Raw genomic sequence first — 16,616 nt, 5'->3', positions numbered from 1 at the left:
GAAAACCAACAACAAAACGCATTTAGCTATTTATTAAAGTAAAAAGGTTAAACAACCAAGCGTAAACAGTTCTCAGTGAAAGGAAAGGTTACAAAATAAAACAACAAAACTTACTAACAGCTGGACACATAGAAATTAGTAGGTAACTTGGCTGCGAGGTCTCCATAGGCAGGACAGGACGCAGCCAAAGGCAAGGATTCACATCATTGAGCGAGCCTCTCACCTCCAAGACAGTCAGAAGAAGTCCATGGCAAAAGCTAGGCAAGAAAAGAACCTGCCAGAGCCAGCCTCGAACAAAAGAGTTTTCCTACTTTTATCCTTTAATCCCCCCTGAGAGCATGAAAGTGAGCCCAAGAGGGATCAAAAGCGCGCAGCCAATCAACAGTTGATTCTTGTTCAAATTGACCCATCATGTTTAGGCTGACCATTAGAGTTGTCACTCAAAAGAGACAATCTCCAGGTGATTTACATTTCAAACAACCTTCAGCCTTTCCCTTCCAAATGTGAAAGCAATGGTCTTCTTATCAGGACACTCTCACTCTAAACAAACTATTTCCCACCTGTGGTTGTTGTTGTTGTTTAGTCTTGTCCGACTCTTCGTGACCCCATGGGCCAGAGCAGGCCAGGCACTCCTGTCTTGCACTGCCTCCCGCAGTTTGGTCAAACTCATGTTTGTAGCTTCGAGAACACTGTCCAACCATCTCGTCCTCTGTCGTCCCCTTCTCCTAGTGCCCTCCATCTTTCCCAACATCAGGGTCTTTTCCAAGGATTCTTCTCTTCTCATGAGGTGGCCAAAGTATTGGAGCCTCAGCTTCACGATCTGTCCTTCCAGGGAGCACTCAGGGCTGATTTCCTTAAGAATGGATAGGTTTGATCTTCTTGCAGTCCATGGGACTCTCAAGAGTCTCCTCCAGCACCATAATTCAAAAGCATCAATTCTTCGGCGATCAGCCTTCTTGATGGTCCAGCTCTCACTTCCATACATCACTACTGGGAAAACCATAGCTTTAACTATACGGACCTTTGTCGGCAAGGTGATGTCTCTGCTTTTTAAGATGCTGTCTAGGTTTGTCATTGCTTTTCTCCCAAGAAGCAGGCGTCTTTTAATTTCGTGACTGCTGTCACCATCTGCAGTGATCAAGGAGCCCAAGAAAGTAAAATCTCTCACCGCCTCCATTTCTTCCCCTTCTATTTGCCAGGAGGTGATGGGACCAGTGGCCATGATCTTGGTTTTTTTTGATATTGAGCTTCAGACCATACCACAGACCACCTGTGGTACTCCACAATAAAAGCTACATCAAAGGGGAGCAGAAGGGAGTGTGAATTCCGTTCTCAGGCCGGTTTCTCCAAGGTAAAAAAGGCAAATTCCCAGCACAAAATCACAGAGTTCTCTGCAACGCTTCCCAGCTTGCACTGCGAAAGAACCAAGGTTTCAGCACTTCATGACAGGCTGTGATTTTGTTTTAAGGATAAATGGTTTGTTTTAGACTGCACGCTGCTTAGAGAGTTGAAAGATATTAAGCAGTATATAAATGCTTTCAAACTAACAGATGCAATAGCTGTCATGCATGCACACCATAGGACCCAATACAGAAGCCTCCTTGTGCTGGACTGACCAGTAAAGCAAAAATGGAGGGCTCGAACTGGCTGGGTGAAAGCAGGAGAAGATGCCAAGCAGGCAATACTGAAGAAAGGCAGTGAAAAAGCCTCACATAGCAAGCCTACTCAGAAATCCTACTGAATTCAGTGGCGCTTACTCCCAAGTAAATGGAGTAAGGACTGCAGACTAAGAGAGGAAGAGCAGAGATTTAGAGGGAAGGTATGAAGGATTTCACCACTTTTCTAAGTACAAAATAGTTGGTTCATCGGCTAGCTGCAGTTAAGCAATCAGTTTCTGCGAAACAGCTGCACTGGAGGTGCCAGAATGAAAAGAAAAAACTAACTTGTATTCACTAACTTTATTTTGCAATATAACCTGGCTTTGGCCCAACATTATTTATTTGTTTATACTATGCCCTAACCATGTCCTGTTCAAAAATATTGGGAACTGGGGAAAATAATAATAATCAAGATTACAAATTCAGTGCATACTACATTTTCTTTCATCCCCAATGTTTATAGTGTTTGTGTCAGGCAGCATAAAAAAGCACAGCAGCAATATATATATATTGTAATAATATAGATACTATAAGGATTGCATCATACCTTATTTTTCTTGCTCAGGCTCCAATCCTAATCCCATTTAGCTATGTGTAAACCCCCAATGAATTTAACAGGACTTGCTTCTGAAAATGCACGTTTAGGATTGCACTGTTGTTTATCTTCATGGAGAAACAAAACTGTGTTGCATATGCCCAATGCAGTGTTATTCCAAGGATTCTGTGAATAAATTATACTAGAGCCCCAACCCCAGCTGCCTGATATGAATCTGTACTGTACTTCCAGGTGTTGTTGCTTTTATATACAACATATAAGTCTCTAACTATATACTTTTATACAAAGTAAACATCTACATAGACTAAAATCCTATGTCCAATTACCTAATAGCCAGGTATTTTTTATTTTAAAAAAATCACACCCATTGTTATAAAATTGAACTACTGATTTTTATTTTCACAACCCTGTGAGCTTAAGAGAGACCAGTCCTGATCACTAAGTGAGCTCAGTTCAACAAGAACAAGTCTCATGGATACAAACATCAACACTAATACAGGCGAATTCAGAAACAGACATTATTACATATTTGTCTATTCAAGTATTATTGCATAAAACTGACTTCCTGTTGCCCAAGTTATTTGTGGCTTTAACTGCATTGCAGCATTTGTGGCAATGAAGCAACAGTCTGCAAGTTCTGGAGCCATTTCTGGAACATCAATTCTAAAATCTGCCTCAAACTATTTAGCTCCATGAGGGTTCCTAGAAATCTTCCCTCCATGTACACCAGAACCGCATTGCTGGATCAAACAAAAGACCCATGTAATCCAGCATCCTTTTCTCACAGTGACCAACCAGATACCTAAAGGAAGCCTATAGGAAGGATCTGAGTGTAGCAGTGCGCTTTCTGCTTATGATTCCAAGGAACTGGCATTCAGAGGCATACTGCCTCCAACAGTAGAACACAGCCATTATGGCAACTAGTCATTGATTCCCCCCCCCCATGAATTTGTCCAACCATCTTTTGAAAGCCACCCAAGTTAGTGGCCATCACTTTCTCTTGTGGAACTGAATTCTATAGTTATATGCTCTGTGAAGAAGTACTTTATTTTGTCTGTGCTGAACCTTCCAACATTCAGCTCCATTGGATGTCCACAACTTCTGGAGTTATGAGAAAATGTTTCTCCATCTACCGGTACTTTCTCTACACTATGAATTATTGGACATACCTCCTCCCCCCCCTTACTCAACCTTTTATTTAATCTACAATGTCCCAAATGTTGTAATCTTTCCTCATAGGGGAGTTTGACCATTTTGGTTGCCCTTTTCTGAACTGTAAATTGGGAATGTCAATCAAAGCATAGCTGTACTAACTCAAACTATGGTTTGGTTGACAGAACCATTTCCACCTCAGCACTTTCATTTCTGAGTAAAGGTGATGCAAACAATACACTGTTCCACCACAGAATTGTATACAGGCATTAAGATATTGACAGTTTTATTTTCCTGATGATCCCCAACATGGAACTCATCTTTTTCACAGCTGCCCCCCACACATAGTTCATGTCTTCATTGAACTATCCACTATGACCCTATGGTCTTGTTCCTGGTCAGTCACTGTCAGCCAAGACTCCATTAGTTTACACCTGAAATTAGGTTGTGGGTTTTGTTTTGTTTTTGCCCCATTTGTGTCACTTTACAGCTTACGTTGAATATCATTTGCCATTTTACTGCCAAGTCATCCTATTTGGAGATATCTCCCCACAAATCCCTTTTTGTTTTAATGACCCTAAGCAATTTGGTTTCATCAGCAAACTTGGCACCTTGCTGCTCACCCCTAAATCTAGTTTATGAACAAGGTAAAAAGCACACACCTCTCACCCTCCCATCCCCTATCTACCTCGTTTTCCCTCTTTCTTCTTAGTGTCTTAACAAATGAAACTGATTTGCAAAAATGATACATGGTAAAATATGAGAGACACTGCACACACCTTTGTAATTCAAGAAATCTTTAATAAAAATATTTTTTTAAAAAAAGCACACATCTCAATACTGGTCATTGGAGGACTCCACTTTTTACACCCCTCCATAGGGAGAACTCCTATTTTCTTAACCAGTTCTCAATCCATAAGAAGACACCTCTTATTTCATGTCTACTGACCTTATTCAGATACTTTGTAATAAGGTCTCCCCCCCCCCCCCAGCATCTTCTTGGTGGAGATACATACCATGTTTGTGAATAGCAGTTTAGCAGTTTCAGGTATGTATATCTCAGTGCGCTTCCCACTATGTTCCTGGAAATCTCGTTTGGAGTCTTGAAGGATGTGTGTGCTGAGGCAGCCAAACTCATGTTAAAACCACTTTCAATACAGTACTGAGATATTTCTATCATAATTGCTATACAGTGGGGGGAAATGGTTACCTAAATTCATTCTAACACAAAGCTGTTTCTGTTCTTTGCCTTTTGAATAAGAGGCAGTGATGTGGCAAGATCATGCATAGGGGGAGGGGGTATACACTGGAGAGAGCGAACCTTGATTAGGAATCCACAGCCTTTATGATGATAACCAGGATATCTTTACAAACACATCAACTTGCATTTTACAGATGAAATTTTATATCTGAACCTATAAATAAATAAATAAATGCCACAACTAACTTTCCCACATCTGGAACAGGCTCCCTTTCCGTTTTCTATAACCTTATACAAAGGAAGCACTAAGGATCTTGTCATTTGCCACACATTCCTTTGTGATAACTTAAGCCATGAGCTCTTTTTCTGCACCTAATAATCACTTTATGATAAAAGATGACTTCAGTCTGATAGTATGAGCCTGTCACTGCACCATTAATTAGGGGAATAAGAACACTGAACGGTCAGGGCTAGCATTTGAACAAAACCAACTCTGTTCAAGGAATACTGCAGCAGCTAGCCTGAACACTCATCTCAAGCTGAGTTAATAAACAAGGAAAGAAAACACCCCAGGAACACTATGATCATATTCCATTATTCCTTACTAAATTAACTGAATTCCTATCTTTCTATAGTCCTGTAGTTTCCAGTCTGTAAAAATTATTTGTCAGAGCACTTTATATGTCAAATATGGGGAGAGGAAAGAAAGCAATTGAAATGCGGGTTCCATTTCCTTCTCACACTGGCGGAGGAAGAGGAGTGCGGGGAGAGCGCACCACCCCCGACAGTGTGATCCCAGTAGGGTGCCATTGTGGCTGTTCTCCCTCCCGCACTGGACGCCACACCCCCAGGACATGCACCAACCCCGCTAACTCTCCACCCCCCCCTCCGGTGCCGGAGCATGAAGCTCCGCCACTGCCTTCTCATCATAGGAGCAGTGCTTTTAAAAAATCTGATTCTCTGAAAAACCCTACCTTTGTCATTCAAAAACCATTGGGGGGGGGAACAGTAGCAAGTAAACCTACACCTAAAAAATCTGCACTTTTAATGGATTGTTGTTTAAAAATCTATTCATACGTTACAGTGAGCAAGATGGTGAACTAGCCAAAAAGGAAGGATCTAATGGAAGTGTAGTCTAGGTGTTGTGTATTGAGTCAAAGGATTTTATATCTGTATTATTATTGTCTGTATTTACATTAGGATAGAGTAACTGCCTTTTGGTTCCAGAGGGTACAGCTACTATTGGTTCATTTAAGCTGCTGTATTTGGATCCTCTGTCTTATTGGTTTCCTCCAAAAGGCAGCACTGTGATTGCTGATATTGTTCCCTCCAAAATGTATCGCTTTCTAGCTAGTCCCCTGTCCCTATAAATATAGCTTTGCTCTCCTCAGACCTCAGTCTTGTTTACTTTAATAAAGAAGTGTTACTAGAGAACTGTCTCCAGCATATTATGTCAAGAGAGCTGAAATCACAAACCCCACGTCACACTAGGTATTATAATCCAAGCATAATCTGGCTATTACAGTCCAAGAGGTTTGCTGACATATGCATGGAATATCCTATTAGTCCTCCATTCACCTAAATTTCAGCATGCATGCCTTCAATGAAAGAGTGAAAGCATGTGGCCTTGCTGGCATATTTGCTGATCTGTACTATACATTCTTAAAGGTAAAGGCTAAAGGGACCCCTGACCATTAGGTCCAGTCATGACCGACTCTGGGGTTGCTTGCTCATCTCACATTATTGGCCGAGGGAGCCGGCGTATAGCTTCCAGGTCATGTGGCCAGCATGACAAAGCTGCTTCTGGCAAACCAGAGCAGCACATGGAAACGCCATTTACCTTCCTGCTGTAGCGGTTCCTATTTATCTACTTGCACTTTGACGTGCTTTCGAACTGCTAGGTTGGCAGGAGCTGGGACCAAGCAACGGGAGCTCACCCCGTCACAGGGATTCTGACCTTCTGATCAGCAAGCCCTAGGCTCATGGTTTAACCCATAGCGTCACCTGGGTCCCTTCTTGCTGAGCCTCAATTATTGTGAATTTGAATAACCCCCAACCATTCAGGAAGAGATTTGACTTCCTTGACTTTCCCTTTCAACTTCATTTTTACCAACCCTCTCCTATTTGACATTCTTCTTTTTTTAAAGAAGTACATCTTTCACCATGTGTCCCACTTAATTTTAAGTCGAGGAATGCCAACCCCTCATCAGTTCCATGATAAACTGGAGCACAGCTACTTCTGATATCTAGAAATTTTTATCTCTTTGTCATGATCAGAACATGAAAATGAGGGCAACTCAATTCACCCAATCCTAGACGTTTTCTTTATAACCGCTTTGCCTGTTCCAAAGCTGTGGAATGTTATTGAAAGCAGGCTGCAGACCACAACTAAATAATAATAATAATAATAATAATAATAATAATAATAATAATAATAATTTATTATTTATACCCCACCCATCTGGCTGGGTTTCCCAAGCCACTCTGGGCGGCTTCCAACAGAGAAATAAAACACAGTAATCTATTAAACATTAAAAGCATCCCTGAACAGGGCTGCCTTCAGATGTCTTCTAAAAGTCTGGTAGTTGTTTTCCTCTTTGACATCTGTTGGGAGGGCGTTCCACAGGGCAGGCGCCAACACCGAGAAGGCCCTCTGCCTAGTTCCCTGCAACTTGGCTTCTCACAATGAGGGAACCGCCAGAAGGCCCTCGGTGTTGGACCTCAGTTTCCGGGCAGAATGATGGAGGTGGAGACGCTCCTTCAGGTATACTGGACCGAGGCCATTGAGGGCTTTAAAGGTCAGCACCAACACTTTGAATTGTGCTCGGAAACGTACTGGGAGCCAATGTAGATCTTTCAAGAACTAAGCCTTGATGGGCTAAGGCTCAAGTTAAACTCTGCTCCCACTTTGTGTTTATGCATATTTATTAATTTTAAAAAACAACTGTCCTGTTGGATCTGACCTATAAACATACAACCCCCCCCACCCTTTCTCAAATAAGCCAACATTGATGTCATAAATATATAGAATCAAAGAATTGTAGAGCTGGAAGGAAATCAAAGTGCCATCTAGTCCAACACCCTGTAATGCGTGAATCACAACTAAAGCATCCCTGTGTGCAGGGTTTTAAACACAATATAGTCGTGCCTTGGTTGTTGAAAGCCTTGGTACTCAGACGTTTTGGCTCCCAAACACCGCAAACCTGGAAGTGAGTGTTCCGGCTTGTTGTTGTTGTTGTTGTTGTTGTTGTTTAGTCGTTTAGTCGTGTCCGACTCTTCGTGACCCCATGGACCAGAGCACGCCAGGCACTCCTGTCTTGCACTGCCTCCCGCAGTTTGGTCAAACTCATGTTCGTAGCTTCGAGAACACTGTCCAACCATCTTGTCCTCTGTCGTCCCCTTCTCCTAGTGCCCTCAATCTTTCCCAACATCAGGGTCTTTTCCAAGGATTCTTCTCTTCTCATGAGGTGGCCAAAGTATTGGAGCCTCAGCTTCACGATCTGTCCTTCCAGGGAGCACTCAGGGCTGATTTCCTTAAGAATGGATAGGTTTGATCTTCTTGCAGTCCATGGGACTCTCAAGAGTCTCCTCCAGCACCATAATTCAAAAGCATCAATTCTTCGGCGATCAGCCTTCTTTATGGTCCAACTCTCACTTCCATACATCACTACTGGGAAAACCATAGCTTTAACTATACGGACCTTTGTCGGCAAGGTGATGTCTCTGCTTTTTAAGATGCTGTCTAGGTTTGTCATTGCTTTTCTCCCAAGAAGCAGGCGTCTTTTAATTTCGTGACTGCTGTCACCATCTGCAGTGATCAAGGAGCCCAAGAAAGTAAAATCTCTCACTGCCTCCATTTCTTCCCCTTCTATTTGCCAGGAGGTGATGGGACCAGTGGTCATGATCTTGGTTTTTTTGATGTTGAGCTTCAGACCATATTTTGCGCTCTCCTCTTTCACCCTCATTAAAAGGTTCTTTAATTCCTCCTCGCTTTCTGCCATCAAGGTTGTGTCATCTGCATATCTGAGGTTGTTGATATTTCTTCCAGCAATCTTAATTCCGGCTTGGGATTCATCTAGTCCAGCCTTTCGCATGATGAATTCTGCATATAAGTTAAATAAGCAGGGAGACAATATACAACCTTGTCGTACTCCTTTCCCAATTTTGAACCAATCAGTTGTTCCATATCCAGTTCTAACTGTAGCTTCTTGTCCCACATAGAGATTTCTCAGGAGACAGATGAGGTGATCAGGCACTCCCATTTCTTTAAGAACTTGCCATAGTTTGCTGTGGTCGACACAGTCAAAGGCTTTTGCATAGTCAATGAAGCAGAAGTAGACGTTTTTCTGGAACTCTCTAGCTTTCTCCATAATCCAGCGCATGTTTGCTATTTGGTCTCTGGTTCCTCTGCCCTTTCGAAATCCAGCTTGCACTTCTGGGAGTTCTCGGTCCACATACTGCCTAAGCCTGCCTTGTAGAATTTTAAGCATAACCTTGCTAGCGTGTGAAATGAGCGCAATTGTGCGGTAGTTGCAGCATTCTTTGGCACTGCCCTTCTTTGGAATTGGGATGTAGACTGATCTTCTCCAATCCTCTGGCCATTGCTGAGTTTTCCAAACTTGCTGGCATATTGGGTGTAGCACCTTAACAGCATCATCTTTTAAAATTTTAAATAGTTCAGCTGGAATATCATCACTTCCACTGGCCTTGTTATTAGCAGTGCTTTCTAAGGCCCATTTGACTTCACTCTGCAAGATGTCTGGCTCAAGGTCAGCAACCACACTACCTGAGGTGTACGAGACCTCCATATCTTTCTGGTATAATTCCTCTGTGTATTCTTGCCACCTCTTCTTGATGTCTTCTGCTTCTGTTAGGTCCTTACCACTTTTGTCCTTGATTATGGTAATCTTTGTACGAAATGTTCCTTTCATATCTCCAATTTTCTTGAACAGATCTCTGGTTTTCCCCATTCTATTGTTTTCCTCTATTTCTTTGCATTGCTCATTTAAGAAGACCCTCTTGTCTCTCCTTGCTGTTTTTTGGAAATCTGCATTCAGTTTCCTGTATCTTTCCCTATCTCCCTTGCATTTTGCTTGCCTCCTCTCCTCCGCTATTTGTAAGGCCTCGTTGGACAGCCATTTTGCTTTCTTGCATTTCCTTTTCCTTGGGATGGTTTTCATTGCTGCCTCCTGTATAATGTTACGAGCCTCCATCCATAGTTCTTCAGGCACTCTGTCCACCAAATCTAAATCCTTAAACCTGTTCCTCACTTCCACTGTGTATTCATAAGGGATTTGATTCAGATTGTATCTTACTGGCCCAGTGGTTTTTCCTACTTTCTTCAGTTTAAGCTGGAATTTTGCTATAAGAAGCTGATGATCTGAGTTACAGTCAGCTCCAGGTCTTGTTTTTGCTGACTGTATAGAGCTTCTCCATCTTTGGCTGCAGAGAATATAATCAATCTGATTTCGATGCTGTCCATTTGGTGATATCCATGTGTAGAGTTCCGGCTTGCAAATGTTTTTTGGAAGCCAAATGTCCGATGTGGCTTCTGCAGCTTCCGAATGAATGCAGGAAGCTCCTGCAGCCATTCGGAAGCTCCTGCAGCCATTCGGAAGCTGTGCCTTGGTTTTCAAACCATTCCAGGAATCGAACGGACTCCCAGAACGGATTAAGTTCGACAACCAAGGTACCACTGTAATGGAAATTAAGATAAAATGTTAATACAATGTACCATGGTTTTTTTCAAAACTGCTTTGAAGGTTTATTTTACAATCAAGCAGTAAATAATTTTTATGAAATAAATAAATATTTATTTCCATTTCATGAGAAAGGAACAGTCAGGGTGAAAACAAACTATTTTGTGTTAAGAAAGTATGGTGTAGTGGTTAGGAGTGGTAGACTCGTAATCTGGTGAACCAGGTTTGAGTCTCCGCTCCTGCACATGCAGCTGTTGGGTGACCTTGGGCTAGTCACACTTCTCTGAAGTCTCTCAGCCTCACTCACCTCATAGGGTGTTTGTTGTGGGGGAGGAAGGGAAAGGAGAATGTTAGCCGCTTTGAGACTCCTTCAGGTAGTGATAAAGCAGGATATCAAATCCAAACTCTTCTTCAAACATTACTCACTTTTCTTAAAATTTAGGACCAATTATACCCCACAGACTTACAAAACCACGTTACAAACCCAAATTTTAATACGTTTTCCAGTTAGACACTATACTTGTTTGCAGAGTGCATGTTGAACAGTACTTATTAATTCTGGTTTTGGAATAATTTTGACCCTAAATGCGAAACTCTCCCAGAACGTTTTGACTCATTAAAAACTGGCAAACTGGGTCCAATGGTATAAGCCCAAGAGTTTGTAAAGTACTCAAATAAGAAATTACCAATCTTCTATTAAAAAAAAAATGTAACTTGTCTCTAAAATCTGCCTCTGTACCTGAGGACTGGAAAGCAGGCAATGTTAACATCAGTTTTTAAAAAGAGATACTGATGATATTCTGGAATTTACAGGCCAGTTAGCTTGGTGTCTATTTCAAGAAAACTGGCAGCCAGTATTATTAAAGATAGAAATAACAAGCATATAGAGGAACAAGTCTTGCTGAATCAGCACCATACCCATACACACCCTGGTGATACAATGAGATAATTCTCACAAAGCATTAGTAACAATGCTATATAAACATTCCGTTCTTCTTGGCACCATTTTTGGAATTGCAGTTATTCTGTTCTGCCTTTGTAACCCAAGGATGAAAAACAAGCACTTACTTATTTGCCACCACTCACAGATAGGATCTTTGGCTTTTACTTAAGGTACATGATTTAAGAATGCCAGAAAGCACACACCTGTTGAGATTTGTGTGCCACACAACAGCTTGATAAAGATAAAAGTAAATTAACTGTAGTAACATGCAGTCCTCGAAATCTGTGTTAAATAATTATCTGGAAGGTTTGGGATTCCCTGTACAGAGAGGTCCACCTCCCTCCAATGCCAGCTCTGGGAAGGCCTCTCCTGACACACTAACTTTTATGCTATCTATAGATAGTTATCAGTTATAACTTATTACTGATCTGTTTTTTATTGCTTTTAATGTACTGCAAGTCAAGCATAAATATCTTGTTGTTAGTGAGATAGTAAATTTTAAAATAATTAAAGCCTCACAGTCCTAGTAGAGAGTTTTTTATTTCTTGCCTTTTTCTTGCATTTAACAGACAGTGTTTCAATATAGACCTAATGCAGTAGTAAATCAGCAGAACTTAACTGTTGTACTGAACCAGCAGTCTAACTGATCCAGCATCCTGCCCCCAGCACAGACATGCAGAAATTGTATAAGTAGAGACTATATAGAGCAGGCATCCCCAAACTTCGGCCCTCCAGATGTTTTGGACTACAATTCCCATCATCCCTGACCACTGGTCCTGTTAGCTAGGGATCATGGGAGTTGTAGGCCAAAACATCAGGAGGGCCGCAGTTTGGGGATGCCTGATATAGAGTAATGAATTCCTTTTTCTTGCTTCCATGAACTCACCTTTTGGAAATGCAGTAGCTTAAAGAACTGAGTAATGAAAAGAAAGTTGTGAATTCCATAGAAACACCAAAACTTCTAAGCTGCATATAATACAAGGTGTACACAACAATATGCAGGGAGCACAAATTATGAACTCAGTCACATTCTGTATCAACTCCAAATATGTTCTGCACAACCCAAGTATAATAAGCATGATAATGTTCTTCTACAACTCTAACCCATTTTAGCAGACTGGGAGGGGAAAAAAATCTTTCTTACCTGAATACTGTACACATATAAGATACAGAGTAAATAGGAACAGCAAATGGAGCTTCCATTTCCACTGGTAACACCACACTTGGCTCTCATAAGACATCCTATGAAAATAAATAAGAAATTTTAAAATATGCTTTTCCTTTTAAATGCAAGCAATCTGCTATTACTAATACAAATGTAATCACTAACAAATGCGACATTCCTTTAAGCAGGGATGGAGAACATCCAGATATGCGCAAATCTTGGACCTCCAGGGGGTTCAAGTTGACCCATAAAGCAATTTCCCAAAACCATACCCACCTGTCCATCAGCTAACCTCACTGTGCAACATCAGCTAGTGGGCAGGAGGGCAGGGTTCACTCCTACTGGAGTCTGCTTTGCCATCATGTTCCCTGTGGGGAATCTTCTGGTGAAGTACACCACTGCAGTCAGCAGGGCTGAACCCTCCACTCATAAACTGGTGAGCAGAGTGTGCCACCAGGCTCAGGTTGGTTGCAAATGTCTATTCCCCTGTGGCAATCAGGCATGTAGTCAAAGTGTAGTGCAGGCATCCCCAAACTGCGGCCCTCCAGATGTTTTGGCCTACAACTCCCATGATCCCAAGCTAAGAAGACCAGTGGTCAGGGATGACCACTATGCTGCAATCTGAAGTCCCCATAGTTGGAGCTTTAAGGCACAGTATCACCTGACATCAGGTGTCTGAAAAGTGGGTGGCCTTGGCCGCCTGTCAAATTTAACCCTCTGAGGAGGGGAAATAAGGATCTGGCTCACCACCTAGAAAAGCTTCTCCACCCCTGCTTTAAAGAGTTGATAGAATTTTTGCTTCACTGAACAAGAGGGAAAGCTAGAGACATGAACTCTGAACTAGAACTTCGGTGGAGCTGAGTTGTATCTAAGTCAATCAGGCTCAATTTAAGCATGCTGACCAATAAAACATGTTTAGCTTTGTTCCTAGGCTCAGTCACTGCATGGCTCTGAAGCCTGACAGAACATTCTAGAATGTGTTAATTGTTTTTTAAAAAAACAACACCAAAAAAGAAACTCGTTTCGGTTTGCTAAACCACTTCTATAACCTCTTTCTGAAAAGCACAATGGTCATGATCATGAAAGCTACTTCTGGACTTCCCACATGTTGTTGCACATTCCACAACAGGGCTTCCTTCCCCTAATCGTCCCTTTTTCTTCTTCTTGCACAAAATATAAATTTCACTCTCATTTTTTCACAAATAAAACAAACATTACAATGTCAAACTACATGACCATGAGATAAGCGCCAGATCTGTCAGCACAATGGATTCAGTCCATGATGAAGTTCAGGTAAAACTGTATTATCCAGATCTATCAATGTACTGTATACCCACCAGAACGTTTTAATGTTTTGCCACTTTCTTGGAACAACAGACTCTGCAAAGCCATTTCACAAGATGGTTTTGAAAGGGCACCAAGTTTCAAAAGTATTTTGCCACATAGTGAGGTAAGCTGCTGTTCGTGAAAGAGAAGTCTAAAACTATAGCTAGTTGTGCAAAGCTTGCTTCATGGTTTCTTGGGCTTTAATCAGTCACAGAAGGGTAATTAAAGGCACTTCAATTGGCGACACTTGGATATTTTTATTCCACCCACAACACAAGAACCTCTGTGGAGAGAATACTTGAACTGATAATGCATAAATAAACGGATTGCTTGTGTACTGTGTACTACATATGAAACTTAGTAAGGATGTACCACTAGATAAGTTTCTGTAGTTATATGTTGTTCTTTTATTTACATGAAAAACAATAACAATTATCTGGAAAGTAAGAAAACAAACAGAATGTCATTTTAATGCAGCAATTCTAAAGGAAATTATATTACACACTTTGAAATGCTTATCTCAGGAATTATTCCATTTATTCTGATGAGGTTACCGCAAGATTAGTGTTAAGACTGCAGCTTCATTGTGCAAGTTCCACTGGCTGGCTGCTACAGGACTTGGCATGATGAACCTCGTAAGAGGCACCCCCGGGCCATAGCATTCTGCACCAGCTGCAACCTCCAGGCCAGCCATAAAGGAAGCCCCACAAAGAGCAGTCTAAATGTGAGATTACCAGTATGTGAGTCACAGTGGCCAAGCTATCCTTGTGCAGGAAAGGGCACAGCTGACACACAATCTGCCACTGATAGCAAACACTCTTTGCCAGTGAGGCCACCGGGGCATCCATGGAGAAAGGTGGTTCTAAGAGCATCCCTAAACACTAAAATCCTTCAGAGGAAGTGCACCCTCATCTACAACAGGCAAAAAGCCCAATTAATAGACCAGGGAATGACTCACCCACAGTTTGTCTATCTTAGCAGGATTCATCTTCAGTTTATTGGCCTTCATCCAGCCCACTAGGCACTGGTTCAGCTTGTGTACAGCCTCTCCTGACTCAGACTTAACAGAGAAATATAGCTGAGTACCACCAGATTATTTGTGACACTGTACCTGAAAACTCCTGCAAACCGCTTGCAATGGCATCATAGAGATGTTAAATAGCACTGGATATAAAATAGTGCCTTGCGGCACCCTCCATCTGAGCTGCCAGAGTGTAGACACATAGTTCCCCAATGCTATCCTCTGTGCCTGACCACACAAGCAGGAGCGAAACCACTGAAGAACAGGGCCTCCAACCCCCCAACACACAGAAATGGTCCAGGATAAAACCATGATCTGTGGTAACAAAAACTGCTGAGAAATTCAGCAGGAGCAACAGAGCAGCATCTCTCCTGTGGAGAAGATAATCCATCACAGAAACCAAAGTCAATTCAGTGCCAAAACTAGGCCTGAACCAGGACTGAATATGGGGGTCATTTCACCAGCACAGCGGCAACATGTCTTCCTCCACCCCCAGCATAAATAGAGAACATAGGATCGCTCCATCATTCTTTCTAGATCACAACTACAAGATATCTTTTAAAGATGAACCAGCTTGCATTTCAAATGAAAATTGCATTTCATGTAGGAGGCTAAAAGTGCAACCTATTCATGTCTACTGAGAAGTAAGACTTAGTGAATTAAATGGGACTTATTCCTAGATAAGTGTATACAGGATTGCAACCGAATTCTTGTTAAATTTTCTAACTGCTTTTTATTTTCCTTAAATAAGCAAATGATTATGAAACATGGTTTTTCTTTATTGAAGGTTGTTCTAAATTATGAACTTAAAAGAACTCAGTTTTCTGCCATGCAGTAAAATTAAACTTAATAGCACTGAAGATGATCATACACTACTTGGGACTTTGAGACATAAAAAGATCTTTGATGAAGCCAGACACTCTAAAACTAGATTAGCACACAACAAAATGATTGTCCTGCAACTCAGGGCAACTGCAACTAAATCCTTAATAAAAACCCTGAAAATGGAATGCCAGAAATATGTAATGAATAGTTAATAAATGTACCAATATGCTGGGTTCTTTATTAGACCTAGAAGTTTGCCTTCAATTCTCTTATCTTAGTTGCCTCTCTGTGATAATAGTGAAATACTCCACATGATTTCTGTAGGAGCAGAATTAAGGAGCATTAATGCTTCAAACATAATTTTGACACAAAACTATCTTATCTGTTCAAATGAACACAAGTAGCTACCGGTACTCCAGTGTATCAACAAATAGAACTATGAACTAAGCTGAACTGGGTAAATACAGACTGCACCATGAATATCACAAAGTGAAATGTAAGCTTCCATATTTAGTCAAGTTTGCCTTAAAAAAGATTGTGCTTTCACCTTTTGGGGGGATGAGAAAGAGACTACAAGTTATTCAGATTCCTATGTATCCTAATATGTCTATAACACATGACTTACCAAATATGGAACAATGCATGTCCAAAATAAAATAATGAAACTCTAGTTACAGCTATTGGGTTAGTTAATACATCCTGGTATTGGAATCCCACATAAGGACTTCCAGTAGCACAATGGGGCTTCCCCACATCTTCCCCCATGTAACCTCCCCCCTTCCCTGTGTTCAAAATTCCCTAGGTGCATTTTGCTGTTGGTGCAGGTCCAATTGTGATTTCTGGGCACCAGGTTGGCAGCCACAGTTTAAAAACCTCTGCCTTAGTTCCTAGTTAATTCCATTTCCACTTTGTGGGTTTCTCCTTCTTGCATACTGGGACATGTGAATTGTTTTAAGAGCAAGCTACAGTCAAGCAATGTAATTGAGATCATAGAATCACAGAACTCTAGTGTTGGAAGGGATCCCAAGGGTGATCTAGTCCAACTCCCTGGAAAACAGACATTATGTTTA

The 16,616-nt window shown here is 41.4% G+C and overlaps 1 protein-coding gene across 6 annotated transcripts in view; it reads right to left on the bottom strand.

The window, feature by feature from the left end:
* The window catches only part of ADGRG6 (adhesion G protein-coupled receptor G6), a 101,100-nt gene that overhangs the window by 78,841 nt on the left and 5,643 nt on the right, over positions 1 to 16,616 (bottom strand). For all 6 annotated transcript variants that reach the window (XM_035108855.3, XM_035108856.3, XM_088666228.1 and 3 more), the window contains exon 2: positions 12,354 to 12,451. In XM_035108855.3, coding sequence (XP_034964746.1) covers positions 12,354 to 12,451 — 98 coding nt within the window. The remainder of the gene's footprint in view (positions 1 to 12,353; positions 12,452 to 16,616) is intronic.

Source organism: Zootoca vivipara, chromosome 3 (assembly GCF_965207765.1).
Source record: "Zootoca vivipara chromosome 3, rZooViv2.hap1.1, whole genome shotgun sequence".
Classification (NCBI taxonomy): Eukaryota; Metazoa; Chordata; class Lepidosauria; order Squamata; family Lacertidae; genus Zootoca; species Zootoca vivipara.
The sequence above is the reverse complement of the archived record's forward strand: the minus strand, read 5'-3'. Positions and strand labels throughout refer to the sequence as shown.